Source organism: Acanthochromis polyacanthus, chromosome 2, assembly GCF_021347895.1.
Source record: "Acanthochromis polyacanthus isolate Apoly-LR-REF ecotype Palm Island chromosome 2, KAUST_Apoly_ChrSc, whole genome shotgun sequence".
Lineage (NCBI taxonomy): Eukaryota > Metazoa > Chordata > Actinopteri > Pomacentridae > Acanthochromis > Acanthochromis polyacanthus.
Genome location: NC_067114.1, coordinates 43,169,009 through 43,190,835, shown reverse-complemented (window position 1 = coordinate 43,190,835; position 21,827 = coordinate 43,169,009). Strand labels below are relative to the sequence as shown.

Below are 21,827 nucleotides of genomic sequence, written 5' to 3'. Positions count from 1 at the left end.
TAAATCTCTCCTATTACTGGAAACTCAAGCTTTTAATGTTGGTTTTGGATTTGAGCTCACACTGAACGCACACCTTGTAAGTAGCAGGAAAAATCTGGGATTTATTCCTCTTTAGATGAAAACTTCCCATTAAAATCTACAAAGTAAATAGAGTTTTATTGAGACAAGAACTGTCCAGTGTGAGCGTGACCCGCTTTAAAGGGTGTTCTCGACGTCGCATTTAGGTTCTGGACGGAAAAGTCGCATTACGCATGGAAAACCGACGAAGCGCCTCCGGTTTTGGACGCTCCGACCACAACTAAAGCAGCTACAGCCTGATGAGAGGCAGAGTAATTGAAAGCAGCTCTAAATGGGGACGGTATGACATCAGCGAAGCCCACAGCGCCCAATGGGAGGATGTTTGGTGGAACGAGCCAAATGTTGCTCTTTTCCGTTTGTTGTGTCCACATGGATCAGAGAATCGTTGCCTTTTTTTGCTCATTACGAAGGTGTCGAGATTAACGCCTGTGTTTGTTTGCTTTGATGATTAACTTCCCACAGACATGGCAGCTCGTTCACTCTCTAAAACTGTCACTCAGCCCCTATTTCACAACTCCACGTTCTTCTCTTCTCAGGCCTTCCGCACCCGTTCGCCATCACAGTGTTTGAGGACAGCCTGTACTGGACCGACTGGCACACCAAGAGCATCAACAGCGCCAACAAGTTCACCGGCAAGAACCAGGAGATTATCCGCAACAAGCTGCACTTTCCCATGGATATCCACACCCTGCACCCGCAGAGGCAGCCGGCAGGTCGGTACACGGCCGGTTCAGACGCTGAATACTTGTTGAATGAAAGATCTCACATGTTCTGCTCTATTCTAACATTTTTCACTGTTGGCTGGAAACGGTTTCAGTCATTTTGGACAATTTTTAAATTATTCACGACAAGTTTTTAATCATTTTGGATAATATTGTTAGAATTTTCTTAATGACATACCAATAACCCTCTAGACCAGGGGTCGGCAACCCGTGGCTCTTTCAGCCCTCTGTTGTGGCTCCCTGTAACTTTGGAAAATAAATTGTTCTGCCTTTCAGGCGCGTTTCAATGCATTTTAATATAGAGAGTTTTATTGTGAAATTACCGCTCTTATTTTGACGTGTCACTCCACCGGACGTGCTGCTGGGGTTTTCCCCTGGCTGGGACATGAGAGCGCAAGGTTGATGCAGAGGAGAAGAAGAAGCAACGCCTGTAGTTTCACATCGTTTTGTACTCAAGAATGGCAAGCCTGTATATTAAAGCTCCACTCCAAGAAAGACACGTCTGTCTTTGAGTCAAAAGTACTCATGATAGGGTAATACACGTTACTCGCAAGAACACGGCAGCAGGTCAGAGAGTCAGAGGAGTGTCGTCTTGGAAAATAGGGCAGCGACTTACCGGAGAAAAGTTATTAGCTTAAGATAAATAGATAAATAGATTTTACAAGTTAAATAGACATTCGCAAAATATTGATTTCCAGCTAACATTACGTAACATATGAGGTCCAAGAGCAAAAATTGCATTAACCAAGTAAGATAAATATTAGTGGAAGGACACAATTTAAAAAATGAATCTAATTAGAGGCTTTGTAATTAATTAATCACGACTGATTAACAAGAGCATAGAGGTAAAAAAAAAAGCCATATATGCAGTGTTGTCTTCATTTTAAATGCCAAAAGGATTTTGCGGCTCCCGGTGTTTTCTTTAATGTGGGAAACGGGTCGAAATGGCTCTTTGAGTGTTAAAGGTTGCTGACCCCTGCTCTAGAAACAGTTTCTGAGCGTTTTTAGATAAATTTTGTTTATTACAGGCAAATTTGGAGTCTTTTCAGACAAATTTTGAGTCATTTTAGCCAAATTTCGAGTCACTTTGGATGGATTTCGAATCATTTTGGATTAATGTTTGCCTTTTCAGGCACATTTTGAGTTCTTTTGGACAATTTTTAAAAATTATTTGGGGAAAATATTACTAATTTTGGACACATTGATCGATATTGATAATGGGATACCAATAACCTTGTACTTTACAAACTCTTTAATTAGTATTTTTGGACAAATTTTGTTTATTTTGGATTAATTTAGTTCACTTTAGGAACATTTGGAGTCTTTTCAGACAGGTTTTGAGTCATTTGAGACAAATTTCTATTCACTTTGGATGACTTTTGAATCATTTTTGACACGTTTTAAGTAACTTTGGATACTTTTAAAAAGTATTTAAGACAAAATTTAAATAGTTTTGGACTTATTGACATTATTGATGAAAGATGCCATTGAGATAGAAATCACCATCCACTTTACAAACTCTTTCTGGGTATTTTGGACAAATTTTGGGTAATTTTGGGCAAATTTGGAGTCTTTTCCGACAAGTTTCAAGTCACTTTAGACAAATTTAGGGTCACTTTGGATTAATTTTGAGATATTAAGGACACATATTTGCCATTTTGGACAAGGTATGAGTCAGTCTGGACACTATAGTTATTTTGGGTACATTTTGATTCATTTTTGGGTTCCGTTTTTATTCATTTGGACAAATGTCTCAACTAAAACAAAGTTTGATTTGAGGTAGGATCGGTTAACAGCTGTTAGATCAATGATTCACACCTCCCCAACATGCAGGTTTTTTGCCAGTCTTTAACAATTATAGAAGAAGCAACACATTTTTCAGAATAAAGTCCAAGTTTTGAAAGATAAGCAACACAGCAGCAGCAGTAAATTCAACGAATGAGTTAATGTAAAGGTGTAAAGTGAAGTCAAGGGCCTGCTCTCTGTGGAGATATGCACAGAATTCTATTCCTAGTGCGATAGATCCACATCGGTCCTCTACACCGAGGGTCACATTGCTTCTCGTATCGAACAAAAAAAATGCACTGTGAATGTTTCAGAAAGGCCGTGACTCCATGGTTTTTACAGACTATTCCAGCTAGTTCCAAACTGGACTGCCGCACCGCGTCATTCTGATTATTCCTGGGTTGTGTAGAACGCAGTGATCTGAAATAGCACAGGATTCCTGGAGAAAGTAGAACTCCCTGCTGTGTTTAGGCTCCGTCGAAGGAAATTATGTACAAATAAAAAATCCCCCGAAGTCTGGCAGTGACTACATCAATTAGAAGTCTTTCTAAACTGAATTATGAAGTCGCGGATGACCGAGAATCTGCTCGCAGTCTCTGCTCAAAACAAGCATTTGTTTTAAGCACCATTTATTTTTCTGGAACAAAAAACGTGCGCTTGGCATCCTCGTAGTGTGGACTTTCCTAAACTTTGGGCTGCACATTAACATCTGCAGAAGGGTCAACATGAACTCGACATTTATGTAACTCACGAAGACAGAAAGCATGAATTACCCTAAAGGCTGCAGAGGGCTTTTTCTCCAAACAACTCGGTTTACTGCGTTTGGCATCAAAGATTGTGTCGTGACAAGAGCATCAAAATAGATGAATTCAAAACAATGTAATACTCCTGTAACAAAAAGCAGCAAAAAAATGTCAGAAGCCTGTGATAATGTCACATTTTGTCTTTTTATATTGGTTTTCAGTCAGATTCTGAGTCTTTATGTCACTAAAACATCACTGACAATAACCCCCAGTGCTTAAATAAAAGTCAGCTGGGCTTCTTTTCACTCTTGAAGAGGTGAAACGTGTTCAACAAGTAGAAAACGAAACCCAGCTGCCTCTTATTTAAGCACTTTCGCACTTTGCATGACCTGGATGACTAAGACTCTACACAGAAGTGTTGACAATAACATACTATTCAATATATCGACAGAGCAGCGCATGCTATACTGTGAATAATTTAGCTTCAGTGACCCATTTTTTAAAACATCAAAGTTTGCAGCTTGAAGCAGTAGAATATTTTGTGCAGCAGACAGGAGAATAAAAACAACAAAACATCAACATTACAAGGTGAAAATGAGAAGACTGTCATTCCACTCAGAGCTGAAAACTTGTTTGTCGTGGTGGTGAAGCCCACAGATGATCGGCTGCTTTGCTGCTCTGCTGTTGGAGCCTGCGGTGAACCGGCCAGTCCAGGTGGTTCATCAGCGTGACAGCAAAGACTTGTGTTCTTTGCTAACAAACCGTGCTGAACCTGACCTCCGGCCAGGAGAAAGTTTTTGTTATCATGCTGATAAAATACCGTTACAGCCCGACAGGAAGATGAACTGCGAGGAGGTCAGGCTCTTTGTGTTTTAGCCGAGATTCAGTCTAAGCAGAACTCATTAAAGAAGCTTCAGAACTCAGGTGAAATCCAGATGCACATTTTTTGACATTTTGAGGAATAGAAGATGTCTGCAGCGTTGCGTCACTGAAAAGAAACACTTTTGGAGAGTATACCTACTGAGTTTGACCGTTTTTATAGAACACAGGCAGGTAACACAAGGAGAGTGATGAGGGGATGCCATAATAAAATGTAGTATTTCCACATAAATATATGTCCCACAAATATAAACATAAATATATGCACAAATATAATATATATATGCTGAGTTGTGTGTGTTTGTTTGTCCACCAGGTGGCAAAAACCGCTGTGGAACCAACAACGGCGGCTGCAGCCACCTGTGTCTCCCCAGCAACAAGACGTTCACCTGCGCCTGTCCCACCGGCTTCAAGAAGGTCGACCACTACAACTGTGCCAACGGTGAGCTCCAAACCAGCCGAAATATTATAATATGTGTCAAAATAGACCGAATGTTATTTCTATTTCCTGCAGTTATTGCAGTTTTACATACACCACTGTTCAAAAGTTTAAGATCACCTGGTAATGTCCTTATTTTTAAAAGAAAAGCAATTTTTCCTCAATGAAGATGGCATTAAATTCATCAGAAATACAGTTGTTAATGTGGTAAATGACTGTTCTAGCTGGAAACGGCTGATTTTTAATGGAATATCTCCATAGGGGTACAGAGGAACATTTCCAGCAACCATCACTCCTGTGTTCTAATGCTACATTGTGTTAGCTAATGGTGATGAAAGACTCATTGATGATTAGAACACTCTTGTGCGGTTATGTTAGCAAATGAATAAAAGTGTGAGTTTACATGGAAAACATGAAATTGCCTGGGTGACCTCAAACTTTTGAATGGTAGTGTATACAAATATACCACTTAGGATTGATTTTTAATGGAGTTATTAGTGGTTCCTACACCCACAATCATGTTTGTGACACTTTTTTGTCATTTTTAATAACTTAGAAAAAAACATGTAGTTAACTTTTAGACTAATCTACTGCGTCTTTGGTCTTCTGACTCCTCTGACTGCAAGGTTTAAACAGTTGAAAGAGCTAAATTGGAAAAGATAATCCTGTGCAGTTAATCAGATCAGCCAGGCAGTCGAGGTGCTGGCTGTCAGAGGAAACGAAATTTCACCGGGAAAAAAAAAAAGAAAGGTTTGCAGAGGATTATAAGACTCCTACATGTGAAGTGAGATCTTAATTAATGAAAATATAAAATAAGTTGAATTACACGTTGTAGCTGACGAAGTGCAGGAACTAAAATGAATCGTTCTGCATAAATTTTTAATGATTCATTAATTAATGCAACATTCTTTCACCACCCTGTGACAGTTGCACTGCTTGGAATAGAATTATTTGACACTTACACACCCTGCGGTTATAAAAACATCAGAATTTTCCTCTCATTATTCTCTGAATATTATTATGTTAAGGGAGAGGTTGTGATGTATGATATTAATAAGTCACTTTGGTTGGACTTTCCCTTTAAGAGCTGTTAGATGTCTTTGTGGTAGTGCTGTTTTGCTGTGTTCACTTTTGACCCCACTGTTAAACCTAGAAGACTGACAGAAGACCTTTGGTCTTTAATCAGGTCTTGACAAGTTCCTGCTTTTTGCCCGAAGGACGGACATCCGACGAATCAGCTTCGACACAGAGGACATGTCCGATGATGTCATCCCTCTATCTGACGTGCGCAACGCCGTGGCTCTGGACTGGGACTCCAAGGACGGCTACATCTACTGGACAGACGTCACCACCGACTCCATCAACAGAGCTCTGTGGAACGGCAGCAAGCAGGAGGTCAGCAACAGTCAGGCACACAAATCCCATCATTCCTCATCTGTCCTACATTAATCAGGAGGAGAGCAGCAGAAGGAGACAGCAGGATTTCAGTTTATGCAACAGCGCCATCTGCTGGTGCTGATAGGGAAGTGCAGCTACAACTCATGCTCTATGGAAATAATTTAAGTGTTTAGTTCAGCAGCTTTGTTTTAACTCTCTGAACTCCCAGCAGTCTCTCACTGTTTTATTTGATCCTGTCACATTTTTTGCATTTTTCATGGCTAGAAGGAGAGAGAACTCAAACATGTCTTTTGTGCAGGATAAGGAAAGTTATAATGCCATAAATCCTATAAGAAAGACAAAATGAAAGCAGAATATCTTCAGGTACTTATCTTAAAAGCACTGAAAAAAAGAAATGAGCATTTTTCCAAGCTCACACAGGCATCACATATACTCAACATAGGACAGATATTTCACTGCTTTTGTTTTTAATTTATTTCCATACATATGTCCTGTCTGCTCTGTCTGAGTACAGTTTGCATTTCAGATTAATAGTTATTGAATTGTTATCACTACCTGTTTTTCCAGAATCTGGTTAGTTTGAATGGTTTAGTTTTGTGATTTTTTTGAGTTTAAAGGCAGTTTAAAGATCATTGTAAAGTTGACAATGACATTTTTCTGCTTTTACTGTTTCTGCCTCTGACGAATGATGTTTTGGTGATTTTATAAAAAAAAAAAAAAAAAGCATAAAAGGTAACATGCCTCTCAAACTAGATTTCCGGGTTCAGAGAGTTCAATTCAGTTAAGTTTGTTTTGAAGCTCACAAATTAAGCCTTTACCCGGTTCACCAAATATGTCCTGGGATGAATTCATCAGGACTTGGCTAATTTTTCCGCAAAATAGAAGAATAACATTAAATCCAAAACAACAAAGCTTAAACAGCAGTTATAGGCACAGATCTTAGCAGATTTGTGGACCTGAAACTTTAAGATTCACCATGAGGCTGCTAGTAGAGGAGTGAATGCACATCTTTGTTGTGTGTTTTCCAGGTGGTGGTGGACACCAGTCTGGAGAGTCCAGCAGGTTTGGCGATTGACTGGGTGACCAGCAAGCTGTACTGGACTGATGCTGGTAAACAGCCTCGTTTCACATATTCTCACATATAATAGTGGTTCCTGAGGGTTATGTACAATCATTTGCATGGCAGTGTGTGCTCTAATATTTAGACTGGTCGTGTTTTATGTGTCAGGTACGGATCGTATTGAAGTGTCCAATGCTGATGGCAGCATGCGGACTGTTCTGATATGGGAGAACCTGGACCGGCCCCGGGACATCGTCATCGACCCGATCGGAGGGTGAGATGTTAATGATAGTTTAATAAGCAACATGTGAACCTGGACATGGCTTGGAAGTCTCATTTGTTGATTCTCTGTGTATAGCTTCATGTACTGGACTGATTGGGGCGCCAACCCAAAGATCGAACGTGCAGGAATGGACGCATCCAGTCGCATCGTCATCATCTCATCCAACCTGACGTGGCCCAACGGGCTCGCCATCGACTACGAGACCAAGCGGCTGTACTGGGCCGACGCTGGCATGAAGACTATTGAGTTTGGCAACTTTGATGGCTCTGATCGACAGGTAAATGGTGTTAATCCATTTTTAAGCAGATTTTCCACAGAAATCATTGAAACATTTTATTCAGTGGTATGACTTGTGTATTTGGTTTGTAATAGTTTGATGAGCCGTTCATTCTATGTTGAGTTTCACTTTCTAGTGAAGTCAATTCTGTTACTGTTCCCTCTGTTCTTGCACACAGGTTTTGATCGGCACCCAGCTGCCTCACCCCTTCGGCCTGACGGTTCACAAGGATAAGTTGTACTGGACAGACTGGCAGTCAAAGAGCATCCAGAGCGCCGACAAGCTCACTGGTTTGGGACGACACACACTGGCTGAAAACCTGGAGAACCTCATGGACATCCATATGTTCCATCGACACCGTGAGACAGGTCTGTGTTCACCCCCATGCGGAATCAAGAACGTATGGTGTCGTCAGCAAGTGCTTGTATAGTTTTGTCTTTGAAACAATGTCTGCAAAGTCATAATTTGATGTTTATAGTCACCTCAGTGTAGGGACTTAAGCCATTTAATTTGCCCTCTCTAGTCAAATTTGCTTTCATGATGCTTAGTTATGAAGCAGCCTGTTCTGCTAGCATTAGCTTAAACAGCTAAAGTGCTATGTAAAGGGTTGGTTCACCAAATTTTACTCAGATTTTTTTCGTGCATGGATCAAATAGTACAAGATTGTGTCTATAAAAATCTAAAACCGTATGTGGTTTCAATTTTTCACCATCCGTAAACATAGTCTCGCATTGTTCCCTGCATCTCCTGTTATGTAAAAATGTAGAGCACCATCTGCAGTTAGCGCTGGAACTGTGTCAAAACGGTGACCCTTTACCTTTAATTTTCTTTTGTGGAAGAAGAGGAAGCCAAATCAGATAAGTAGGGATGAGCAAGAAGCAACCATTGTGTTGTTGTGGCCAAAAAACCACACATACTAACACCCAGACAGACCCTGGGGGACTAATTCCTGGTGCACGACCACATGAATTAAACAACAAACACGCTCCTGCTGCTCCTCACCTGTCGCACCTTTTCCCATTTTGGAAACTGGGGCTCTTCCACTGTTGTGTCTTCTTTGGATGGTAGCTGCAGACCCACCCCCATCCACCAGGGACGATCCTTGACATGAAGGTTGAATCGTCTCAGCTGCTGACTGACACTAAATGTGATGTTTTCTTCTCTGCTCCAGTTTGTGCCCTGTGGAGAAATCGCAGTGGTCAGAAAAGCATGTGGAACACAGGTCTCACTTGACTCGTGATAGTTTCTGCTTGTACTTGTTGCACACGTCTGACCATCATGACACGCACCATCAACAGTCTCAGAATGGTTTGATTAGCGCTCGTAAATAGGAAAAATCCAATGAAAAATGTGTCCTTGTTCTTACCCTACTCGACCACGTTTTATTTTCTCCCTCTGACTTGTCCCTTAAGACAAAGGAAACAAAATCTCCTCTCTCCTTTCTGATTTTTGTTGCCTTTTCTCTGAGCTCAGATCCAAAACCTCCGCTGACACTAGGGGGCTTACAGGGAAACTGAACTCAGATCATTGGGTAAGAAAGGCAGAGCCTCAGGGGGCACCTACCGAACTGAAGCCTCACTGATCTCACCGTGCTCCCAGATGGGGTTTCACTGTTTGGATCTGCAGCTTTGTGTGTTTTGTTTGCCCTAATTTCTCCCACTCTTTGCCTCTGAGCCGACCTAGAAAGTGGCGGGTGAACTGAATGTGTATGTTTCTTCCTGTGTAGTTCGTAACCCGTGTGAGGTGAATAATGGAGGCTGCAGCCACCTCTGTCTCCTGGCTCCTGCTCCCAAAGCCTCCAGCTGTGCTTGTCCCACCGGGATCAACCTGCAGACGGACGGAAAGACCTGCACACCTGGTAGGAAGCAACCTCTGTTTACGTCTCACAAACATGGGACCAAAAATATAAATTTAGAGGGCATCCTGCAGATGTTCCTGCACTGTTTCCCTGATGTTAAGAACAAAAATCTGCAGTTTTTTTGTTCTCCTGTCACATTTTTCCTCACTGTGGGCTCAGTTTTCACTCCATTCTAAAGTCCTGCATCTCTATGGAAACAGCACAATCGTGATCTTTTATGCAGTAGAAGGTAGTTATAATGTCATGAAACCTAAAAACTACCAAACTAAAGTTTAATTTCATTGATTATTTGTTTTATAAAAATTGAAAAAGCCTGGAATCTCCATATAAACCATTTTCCAAGAGCCCATAGCTGTAAACCACGCTGGAAAAAATATCCGTACATACTAAGTGTCTTCAAAGTCTAGACACACAGCAATGCGGATTTCTTGCATCGAGTTCATGTGAATCTTGCAAAGCGCATCAACCTTTGCATCACAAAGATGTTATTTGTTAATAATCCTATTGAATAAAGTGTTGTTAAAAATTTCATTTCTTGAAAACATGTAGTTTTGCCAATGTGTCCGGACTTTAGAGTGTGTAGAATATTTTTCCTGCTTTTACTTCATTTTTAATTTGTTTCCGTTCTTGTCTGCCATCTGTTCTGTGTAAACACCACCTGCAGTTCAACCAATTGTTTATTTTTTAAATTTTATTTATCTTTTTGTCAAGGTTGTCGGTCGCAGCTGAGTCAGTTTTTCTGTTTTTTCCTTTGTGCTCAGGAATGCAGAATTTTTAGTTTTTTTTTAAAGTTTTTTATAGAATCTGTTCACTTCAAATTATTTTTTTTCAACGACAATGTAGAATCAAGTGATATTTATGCAATATCAAATTTTTGTATGCTAAATTTTGTTGTTTTTATGAGTGAAATTGAAAGTCAGACATGAGTAATTCAAAGATGGTTAAAAAGCTGAAAATCTAACAAATTTCTCCTGTTTTTATACTTTCTTGCTATGATAAATTGTGTCATTTTGACAATTTTTACTACAATAGCTTGTCTTTCAAACCTGCTGGTGGATTTGGGGTTTAAAGAATACTCCTTAAAGTATTTCCACGTAATCTGTGTCAAAAAATGAATCAATTACATAACAGACGTACATAGTGTTTCAAAAGGAAACAGGAAAAAAAACAATCCTTGAAGAATATTTTTTTAAGCCTGCAGATAAAAGGAACTTTTGATGCTTGGAAGATAAAAGCACGTCAGCCTCCTTTCTGACAGGAAGCTGCTCAGGTTTAAGTCGCTGTGTGTTCTGTTTGTGTGCAGGGATGAGCAGCTTCCTGATCTTTGCTCGGAGGACGGACATCAGGATGGTTTCTCTGGACATCCCCTATTTTGCTGATGTGGTTTTGGCTGTGAACAGCTCCATGAAAAACACCATCGCCATCGGGGTCGACCCCAAAGAAGGTTTGTGTGTCTTCCTTAACTTTTACATTGAACAACTCATGTAAAGATGGAGTCCTTATGTGTGTCTGTTGCACCTCCTGCAGGAAAAGTCTACTGGTCTGACAGCACACTGAAGAAAATCAGCAGATCCAACATCAACGGATCCGCACATGAAGACATCATGTCCACAGGTGAGGAGAACAGCCGGTAAAGGTACAGTCCTGTTTGATTCCACTCAGTCGCAGCGTCCTGACTCCGTCTTCGTTCCCTATCTAGGTTTGATGACCACTGATGGTCTGGCAGTGGACGCTGTTGGCAGGAAGATCTACTGGACGGACACGGGAACCAACCGCATCGAAGTCGCCAACCTGGACGGCTCCATGAGGAAAGTTCTCGTCTGGCAAAACCTCGACAGCCCCCGAGCCATCGCCCTCTACCACGAGATGGGGTGAGGCTGCTGGACTGTGATACATTTCCCATCAACCCTTTTTAACCTTCCTGTAATTCTAGATTCAGGAAAATATTTGCTTTCCTGCTGAGAGAAAGAAAAGTCTCGATCATGAGCCTTACCATTGTATACTGTATATCCTCATCATCCTGCCTTCTGACCTCTGAATCCTTTCTCTCTTTATCTTCTCCAGCTACATGTACTGGACGGACTGGGGAGAACACGCTAAGCTGGAGCGCTCAGCGATGGATGGATCCGACCGTGTGGTGCTCATCAGCAACAACCTGGGCTGGCCCAACGGTCTGGCCATCGACATGGCCGGGTCTCAGTTACTGTGGGCTGACGCTCACACTGAGGTCAGTTTAGACTAATCAGGACAGTTACAGGAGTTCTTACCTCACAAATTACAGACAAAACCTCTTTTTTTTAAAAAAAAAAAAAAAGCTTGTAATATTGATGAACTAAGAGGATTACTGCTAAACTCATTGCAAACCACTCTTAGAGGGACTGTTCAAAGTAGAAATATTATTATTAACTTATATCGTACTGTTACAACTTGGCTCCTCAGTTGTAACAAAAAACTCTGAGACAAAACACTGCACGGTGAGCAACAAATGTTTAATGTCTGGTTAAACTCAATTTACAATGCCGACCAAACCCGACACCAAAACCCACAAGTGAGGCTGGAGCTCCACAAACACAGCGTTCCAGTCAGCGAGGCCCACCCGACTGGGAAAAGGAGTGTCACTGAATGCAGCACTGATTACAGATGTGCTCCGTCAGGTGGTGACCTTCGGCTCCTGATCGGGCACATCTGGTGTGAAGATGGAGGGTGGTAACAGTACAGACGTTTTTAGACAAGTGCATCACAGCCAGAAATAACCACATGAAGTAAACACATGATAAGATCACTTTGGAGTTTGTGAATTAAGAATTTAAAGGTTAACCCTGTGAACTCCAAGCAGCGTTTTGCTCCTGTTACATTTTTCCTCACTGTGGGCTCATTTTTAACTGCAATATTAAGTCTTTCAGCTCTATGGAAACAGCACAGTTATAGCTAGAAACAGCGAGAATTGAAAAATGTATTTCATCCAGAATTTTATAACCTCATAAATCCTTTAACAAAGGAAACAAAAGTTGATTTTATTTGATTAATGATCTTACAAAAATAGAAAAAGCATTTGTATAACATTATTTCAAATGCCCACAGATGTTATAAACACTAGTAAAAAAATGGAGGCTTTACTTATTATAGATATTTTACTACTTACATTTTTAATTTGTCTCTGTGTTTGTCTCCTGTCTGCTCAAAAGCTGAATCCAATTCAGCCAAAAGGTATCTGAATATTTGGTTGCTGCTGAGTTTTCTACAGAATTTCATTTTTGCAAACAGTTGACTTTTGTCAGTTTTTTTTATACAACACAATGAATTTAAATCAAGTGAATTTCATAAAACAGTCATGATTTTAACCTCAGATATGTTTTTTATTCTGACAAAACCAAATTATGCATCAGGAGTTTAAGGACTGTGGAAAAAATTGCAAATGTGATGATTCATTCCCTGTTTTTAAAGTTTCTGGTTCTGGCAAATGGTGTAATTTTGACAATTACAATAATACCATGTCTTTCAATCCTGCAACTGAAGTGTGAATGCATTAATGTGAAAGGCATCACCTGTTGCTAACCCCTCACCTCTCTGGTCCTCTGCAGCGCATCGAGGCGTCTGACCTGAACGGTCAGAATCGCCGAACCCTGGTGACTCCAGTCCAGCACCCGTACGGTTTAACTCTGCTGGGATCCTACATCTACTGGACCGACTGGCAGAGCCGCAGCATCCAGCGAGCTGACAAGAACACCGGAACCAACACCATCACAGTGAGAGCCAACCTGCCAGGACTGATGGACATCCAGGCTGTGGACAGAGAGAGGCCGCTGGGTGAGTCTCGGGGCAGGAAGTTGTTTCGGCTTCGATTTTTCGACTGTTAAATTCGGCTGAGTCACACATGGCTTTTAGGTTGTGATAATGTGTCTCTTTGCATCAATCCTTCTGTCTGTGTCCCCTTCAGGGTTTAATAAATGTGGCAGGAGGAACGGAGGTTGCACTCACCTCTGCCTGCCTCGTCCCAACGGCACTTCCTGCGCCTGTCCCACCGGCATCCTGCTGAAGGGTGATGGCCGGTCATGTGACGACTCCCCGGAGACATACCTGCTGTTCTCCAACCGGGTCAGCGTTCGCAGGATCTCCCTGGACACCAACGACCACACCGACGTCCATGTACCCGTTCCCGAGCTGCACAACGTCATCTCTCTGGACTATGACAGCGTGGACGGAAAGATTTACTACACGGACGTCACGCTGGACGTTATCAGGTGCAAACACAAGCATCTGCGTGCAAACTTTAGTTATTTGTTGTAGCTTAAACCATAGTGATTAGAAGTTTATTATTATCTGTAGGCTGTTCAGATTTCTGTCATCTTCCTGGCGTCAAAAATTCATTTTATATGCAGGCTTACAAAAAGTGTTTCTCAAGGATTCTTTTTTCCCCTTTTTGAGCTGTTTTGCATGTGGGTTATAAAAGTGGCTTATTTTTGACAAGGACTCTTAAAGAGCATCTGACCCTCAACAGTTAGTTTGAAAGGCTTTTTCATTTTGTAAAATCTTGGAAATGTCAGCGTTTATCATAGCCAGAAAATGTAAAATCAGGAAGGATCTGCAAATTTTAATAATCCAATAGATAAACAGTCTGCGCGAATGGGCACAATTTATTACTGGATCGTAGACCAGTAAACAGTAATTTTTTACTGGACCAAAACAGTTTTTACTGGACCGAATATTTTATGCATACCATACCATGGATTATGGTATTCCATAATCCATGGTATGGTATGCATAAAATATTCGGTTATGGTATGTATGATTATGGTATGTAATACCATAATCCATGAAATAACCTCCCATACTCTCATAGCAACAGCCAAATCTAGCTCAGCATCCACCCTCTCTCATTATACACCTGGCAAATTACCATCTACATGCACTGTCACCATCACTACACCCTTCCACACCATTCTACCATACCACCATCAACCCTTGCATACCATAATCCATGAAATAACCTACCATACTCTCATAGCAACAGCCAAATCTTGCTCAGAATCCACCCTCTCTCATTATACACCTGGTAAATTACCATCTACATGCACTGTCACCGTCTCTACACCCTCCCACACCATTCTACCATACCACCATCCACTTTTACCATTGAATTACTCACCATACACGTCCAATTTGACCAGAAAAACAGCTCTCAGCTTCGTTTTGGCGCTACTTTCACACGCTCCTGCAGAAACTTGAATTTGTACTCAGGGATGGGAATTTTCCGCGGATTTCATTTGAAGTTTGAACACTTCATTGTCGCTGATACTCCCGCGAGATGGTAACGACGTTAACGATAGCTTGCTAACGACGTTAACAAGCTGTCGTTCGATTGTGAACGGCCCAGCAATTAGAAGTGGCACGCTGCGCCGCCCCCCCCCCCCCCCCCCCCCCCCCACCCCCCACCCCCACCCACCCCAACGACTTTCCGCTGGAATCAGAACTTGCTGATCCCATCCCTGTGTACTTGTAACCGGAAATCACTCTGTGCGGGCTGGGAATCATGACGTGATGATGTGACATAACATCATCGTACAAAATTGCTGTCCCCCGATGTTGCATTATCCCTTGGTGATTCTCGGCGACTTTAGGGTGATTTACAGGAAAAAAAATTACACCGGACATAAGACCGGTAATGTAGTAAGTTTTACCGGACTTTTGGTACGCAAATCGGATTTGACCGATGGTCCGACTTCATTGCACACTGGATAAATGGAATAAAAGTACAGATTCTGAATGAAGTTTTCCACTGTGTAGTTGTAGCTGTCCTCAAGTGAATAAAGTGTCATTTAAATTTTGTGGAGAAAGGAAAAAATGCAGACACAATAATGCTAATTTTATGCTTGCCAGTGCTACTTTTTTTTTCAAACATTTGAAAAAATGTACACTACTGTTCAAAAGTTTGAGGTCATCCAGGCAATTTCATGTTTTCCATGAAAACTCACACTTTTATCCATGTGCTAACATAACTGCACAAGGGTTTTCTAATCATCAATGAGCCTTTCAACACCATTAGCTAACACAATGTAGCATTAGAACACAGGAGTGATGGTTGCTGGAAATGTTCCTCTGTACCCCTATGGAGATATTCCATTAAAATCAGACGTTTCCAGCTAGAACAGTCGTTTACCACATTAACAAAGTCTGGAATGTATTTCTGATTCATTTAATGTTATCTTCATTGAGAAAAACTGCTTTTCTTTCAAAAATAAGGACAGTTCTAAGTGACCTCAAACTTATGAACGGTAGCGTGTGTGTGTGTGTATATATATATATATATATATATATATTACATTTCTGTGCACATTAGCATAGTTTGCTAACGTTAAGATAGAACAGAATAAATCTAGTGACAACACTTGAATGCGTTGTAGTCCCTGTGCCATATGATGACCGTTTATTTTGTTCTTTAGACGAGCAAACCTGGATGGCAGCGACATGGAGACGGTGATCAGCCAGGGCCTGAAGACCACAGACGGACTGGCTGTGGACTGGGTGGCCAGAAACATGTACTGGACCGATACGGGGCGAAATACCATCGAGGTGGCCCGTTTGGATGGAACCAGCCGCAAAGTTCTGGTCAACAACAGTCTGGATGAACCCCGAGCCATCGCAGTGTTTCCCAGCAAAGGGTGAGAGAAGAGAGCGAACTGGATTTTTCACCCTCTATAAGGAGTTAGCCGCTAAAAATGACCAAAATCACTAAAATTCTTACAATTAATCCAAGATCACAGACTTTCTGTTGGGTTCAGGGTTTGGGCCTCCTTTTTTGTTGTGTTACATATGCATACCAAATTTCAAACATGTAGGTGAATTGTGCTGCAGGTTTTATTTGTTATAATCACTGTAGGGGGAGATATGGCAACGGGAAATTGGGTTTTAGCTCCTAAACTTTCAAGCAGAAAGTACTTTGAGCTTCTTTGTAGTTTCTAAAGATGCGTTACAGCCAGATAATGAACTAGCAGAAGAATAAAGAAACTATTTATTGTTTGTATGATGTAAAGTCTCCTCTTCATTCCTCCAGGTTCCTCTTCTGGACAGACTGGGGCCACATTGCAAAGATTGAGCGATCTCACCTGGACGGTTCAGACCGGAAGGTTCTGATCAACACCGACCTGGGATGGCCCAACGGTCTCACACTGGACTACGACACAAGAAGGTCAGAGGATGAAGCATGTCTGAAATACCTGTGTGGCTTTCTTCTTCTTTTATCCAGGAGCCTTTCAAACTGACAACTTCTGTCTTTTAATGCACAGGAAAATGAAGCAGGAACTAGATTTTTGGAGAACTTTGTCCATATATGCACTACAGTAACATTTAGAGTAGTTTTTGTAACCCACCTTAAAAAGCAAAAACTTCATTGTGACATATTCAAAGGAAGAACACCCTGATACTGAAGTGGTCAAAATGTATATTCCTGGATGTATTACAAACTACAGGTTTATAATTAGGAGCCTGCTGGAAGTCACAGAAGCCAGGCGCAGGCAAGACTTAGCATAACTAACAGCTATCATCAGAAATGAAGTAGTGAGAGGTGAGGTTTGCTGATGTTTTCTTACATCTCAGGACCATAAAGTTCTAACACATATCAGGTTGTAGAATTGGACATTTAATGCTTGCCCATAGGAGAAACTTATTCCCAAGGATCAGCTGATATTCGTCAAATCCTGCTCGTATAGCATCAATGCTCCATTTTACAGTGCCACATGAGAAAGGTGGAAGAAAACTGAAATATCCAGAAGTTTGCAAACATTAAAGAAGACCTACAGCACACAGTTTGTTTTCCTTGAGCTAAAACTCTGATCATTCTGCATCCATTGTGACTCTAACACCAGAAGCTGCTGCTGATGGTGGACCTGGAGCGACTTTGTGCACTAAAGGAACCTGACTTAGACGTGCTATCTGGAGCTCCATCATATTCTCCCATCAAAAAGAACTTTAGGTCCAGCCATGTTACTCGTTGCAGATGCAGTAAAGCAAGTCTCCTCACCTGCATAAAACACGCCCAGGAATAGAAGTTAGCCCCGCTGTTAGTGTCCTGATGACCTGACAGGCTGGAGTTTGAGCAGTAACACAGCACAAGAGACCAACTTTCTAAACTGCAGCTGCTTTGACCCACTACTGCTTACTAAAAACCTTCTTTCTCATCTGATTTACAGCCTTTGCATGTCAAAGAACAGAATAATATTACTTAGAAATTGTTATTTAAAAAGCCAGTTTTTAAGTGTAAATCCAAAATTCCTTGCGGTTGATCTTTAAATGAAGCTGCAAGGAAAATTGATTGTCTAATGATCCCTGTTGGCGAATCAGGTAACCACAAGATGAACAACGTTTTTTTTGTGTGTGTCTAACTACTGAACATACTGAAAAACTGTACTTCAGTTAGAGGTTTTGCATGTTTGGCAGTCTGGCATGCATTAAATAAAAGCTGCAGCCATGCATTGACATCATTCATTATTGGGTGCAATGATAAGAGAGCATGCAGTGATGCTCCAGGATGTGAAAATACAAGAGTCTGATGAACTAAGTCAGGATTCATGTGCAGTGTTTCTATAGATAGTGGTGTGTTAAATAATCTGTGGCGTCTCCTGCAGGATCTTCTGGGTGGATGCCCACTTGGACCGCATCGAGAGCTCAGACCTGAACGGCAAACTGCGTCAGGTCCTCGTCAGCCCCGTGTCTCACCCGTTTGCCCTCACTCAGGTACCCTCCCCTCCTCAACCCCCCTCACCCTGAGCTGTCAATCACTGAGCTGACCCCTCCTCCACTCACCTGCTCTCTTTCACTCATCGGCTCACCGTGTGATTCTCACTGGTCGTCTCTCCGTCCTCCAGCTCATACTGAACCATTCGACTTAACCATTTCTTCTACTTCCCTTCCACTCTGACCCTCATTTTTCTTCCCCCTCCCCTTCCCTTTCTTCCTCTTGGCCCCCGGCTCCTTGTCTGTGTTTTTCCTCTCCTCTCTTCTTCTTCTTCTCCCTCGTTTCCCCAGTTGAAGCCGGTGTCCTCCCCTCTAACTCCTTTCTCCCGACTCTCGCAGCAAGATCGTTGGATCTACTGGACGGACTGGCAGACTAAGTCCATCCAGCGGGTGGACAAACACACGGGCCGCAACAAGGAAACTGTGCTGGCCAACGTGGAGGGTCTCATGGACATTATAGTGGTATCTCCTCACAGACAGACAGGTAAGGAGGCTCCAGGCAGCTCCATCGGAGATACCACACACCTCGTTCTTTTTATTTGTGAGAACACTGGTTTCCTCTCTGCCAAAAACATCGATTTTGGTTTATAAAGCATTGAAAAATTCATTTCTGATCCTCAGCTACATTATGAACAGTCCAAGTTTTTAGGGTCATCTGGGACCGGTCTACTTCCTGTTCTCAAAGTCAAAACAAAATACAAGGTGTCGTCGACTCACAGTGGAGTTTTGTTCCGTTCCTACAGATCGACGTTTTCGCTACAAGTCGAAATTCCGGCAAAAATGTAGACAAAGCCATTACGTGCGTCACGATATCGATCAGTTCATGAATACCAATGACTTTCATGCATGTATGAGTCATTTTGCAAGTTGCAAGTTAGAGAATGTAGCACAATCCAAGATGGCGTACAACCAGCGAATGTAAACAGAGCCTTCTTATAGCGCCACGTGAATCTGTGTTCGTCGGCTTCGTTCGTCAACTAGTTCTGATGAAACGCTGTACGTCCTAAAGCGAGGACCTGCCCATGACCAGTGCCAACATAGCAACAAAACGCCATAGGTCGAGGACGTCATAAATCGAGGACCCCCTCTATAGACAGTTTACAGTTTTTACTACCCTTATATCTGGAAAAAAGAAACTTTCTGCAGGTCTACTTTATCTCGCAGATCTTTTACAATATGATATGATATTCCTATATTGATCCTACAACAGGTGAATTTGCATTGTTGCAACAGCAAACAGCAAGGCATTTTTATTTGTACATTTCATACACAGGAGTAGCTCGATGTGCTTTACATAGAAAGAAAAAAACAACAACAATTAACACTTACAATTTGAAATAAAATGACACCTGATTATGAATACAATAAAAAAAGTAAAAAAAACTAAACAAAACTAGAAAATATGAATGCAGAGAAGCAGCGCAGATAAAAGATTATGAAAATATAATGTTTGATCTTCAGTCTTATTCTTCAGTTTTTAAACTGCTTAGTTCCTTTGCTTGATATACGTTCTAATCTAGCGAATAATTCATTTAACTTATTAGCATTTTTGTTATTTGCTTTATTCAACTGCTCTGCCTTTTCTCCTTATGTCTGGCTTGATTGTCTCTGTGTTTGCATGTTTTTACTGTCAAAGCACCTCGTGAACGCTGTTCTTAAGGCTGCTACATAAATACATAAAATAGAGTTATTATAATATAAAAACAAAAAATATGCATAATTACTGCTGTACTTGTACAGATTGCACAGATTCCTCCATATGTGGAAGTACAGATATTGCATAGATTCCGCTGGAAAATAACAATATTCCACATTTCTATACAAGTACAATAATACTACTGCACAGATTCTTGAGTAGAGATTTTACATCAAGAAATGCTGATATTACAGTAGAAAAATGTAAAAATAACCAGACATATACTTAAATACTGCTTTGATTGTCCAAATTCCTCTGGATGAAAGTACAATTATTGCACATATCAATAGTGTTGCTGTTTTGTGAGTAAAAATACTGATAGAGAAGTATTAATGTTGCACAGATTTTTGTCTATATCTTTTAGATCAAGGCTGAAGACTTTTCTGTTTTCCTTTTACCAGTCCAAATCTGAGGCTTTTAAATATCTTAAACTGCACTTTTACGTTTACTTTCCTATTGTCTTATTGTTTTTATTCACTATTTAACTGAAATTGAAATGTATTTTAAATTTTATATTCGTCTTGATGCTTTTTGTGTTTGATTTAAAGCACATTAAATGGTTGAAATGTGCTCTATGAATAAACTCACCTTGCTTTGATTACCAAAGTCCTGAAGCAGCACAAGCTGACATGGTGTATGAAATATTGTCAGTGCTGTATAATTGGTGTGTCAATATGACCGCTCACATGGCTGGTTAGCCTCAGTTAAGTAACCTTTTCTTGGGTATGATTAAAGTTTATGCTGAGAGCGTCCTGTAAAGAAATGTAATTCCATTCGCTTAAATGTCAATTAGCTAGGCATAATGGATTTGTTTGAGCACATTAAATGTACTCTGATAAATGGAACAATGGTTTTGCTTGAGATAGCCTCTGGTAATCAGGTTGAATTGCATTTCAATTTGTTTCAAATTGCATCACAGTTGTGTTTAAGAAGGCCGAGACCTTCTTTTTCTCCACTGTCACTATTTGGTGGCAGTTAAATTAAAATCTCATTGTTCTCATCTGATCAAATGAACCAAACTCTCCCTGATCTCAGGTAAAGCCCTCAGAGTAGTTGTGTAGTTGTGAATGTGTCCTCTCCTTTAATTCAGGTACCAACCTCTGTGGGGTAAATAACGGCGGCTGCACTCACCTCTGCTTTGCTAAGACCAACAGTTTTGTGTGCGCCTGCCCTGATGAACCAGATGGGCGACCCTGTTCAACAAGTAGGTGGCATCTGTGATTGTGCAGTATGTGTGTGTATGGGTTATGCTGAGTTTTTGAAGGATAGTTTGAGTCACTTGAGTGAATGGCATCAGGAATTGTGCAACTGTGGTTAGCACAGATTTTTTTGAAGTTCTTAGTAGGACAGTAGGATTATCTTGGCCACAAATATGTCAGCTTAAAAAATAAATAAATAGAATAGAAATAGCAAGCCTTTATTGCCATTACAGAAAATACAATGAAATATATGCACTGTCTTTCAGGGTCACCCAGGCAATGTCATGTTCTCCATGAAAACTCACACTTTTATTCATGTGCTAACATAACTGCACAAGGGTTTTCTAATCATCAATGAGCCTTTCAACAGCATTAGCTAACACAATGTAGCATTAGAACACAGGGGTGATGGTTGCTGGAAATGTTCCTCTGTACCCCTATGGAGATATTCCATTAAAATCAGCCGTTTCCAGCTAGAACAGTCATTTACCACATTAGCAATGTCTGGACTGTATTTCTGATTCATTTAATGTTATCTTCATTGGAAAAAAATTGCTTTTCTTTGAAAACTAAGGACATTTCCAAGTGACCCCAAACTTTTGAACCTTAGTGTATGTTTGTATTGTGAGTTGTAGTTCAGTATTGCACAGAAGTGAGGTGGCTTACCCTGGTTTTGGAAA

General features: G+C 41.0%; 1 protein-coding gene across 2 annotated transcripts in view; it reads left to right on the top strand.

Moving 5' to 3' along the window:
• lrp4 (low density lipoprotein receptor-related protein 4) overlaps window positions 1-21,827 on the top strand; it is a 151,219-nt gene that overhangs the window by 121,253 nt on the left and 8,139 nt on the right. Inside the window, exons 15-33 of one of the 2 annotated variants that reach the window (XM_022211235.2) lie at window positions 615-791; window positions 4,524-4,649; window positions 5,833-6,041; window positions 7,073-7,154; window positions 7,273-7,378; window positions 7,463-7,664; window positions 7,843-8,032; window positions 9,391-9,522; window positions 10,826-10,966; window positions 11,050-11,136; window positions 11,222-11,393; window positions 11,587-11,749; window positions 13,104-13,329; window positions 13,460-13,763; window positions 15,963-16,181; window positions 16,574-16,708; window positions 18,144-18,252; window positions 18,592-18,736; window positions 21,039-21,152. In XM_022211235.2, the coding sequence (XP_022066927.1) occupies window positions 615-791; window positions 4,524-4,649; window positions 5,833-6,041; window positions 7,073-7,154; window positions 7,273-7,378; window positions 7,463-7,664; window positions 7,843-8,032; window positions 9,391-9,522; window positions 10,826-10,966; window positions 11,050-11,136; window positions 11,222-11,393; window positions 11,587-11,749; window positions 13,104-13,329; window positions 13,460-13,763; window positions 15,963-16,181; window positions 16,574-16,708; window positions 18,144-18,252; window positions 18,592-18,736; window positions 21,039-21,152 (3,039 nt within the window). Of the gene's footprint in view, window positions 1-614; window positions 792-4,523; window positions 4,650-5,832; window positions 6,042-7,072; window positions 7,155-7,272; window positions 7,379-7,462; window positions 7,665-7,842; window positions 8,033-9,390; window positions 9,523-10,825; window positions 10,967-11,049; window positions 11,137-11,221; window positions 11,394-11,586; window positions 11,750-13,103; window positions 13,330-13,459; window positions 13,764-15,962; window positions 16,182-16,573; window positions 16,709-18,143; window positions 18,253-18,543; window positions 18,737-21,038; window positions 21,153-21,827 lie in introns of both variants that reach the window. The other variant, XM_022211234.2, reaches the window with a different exon arrangement.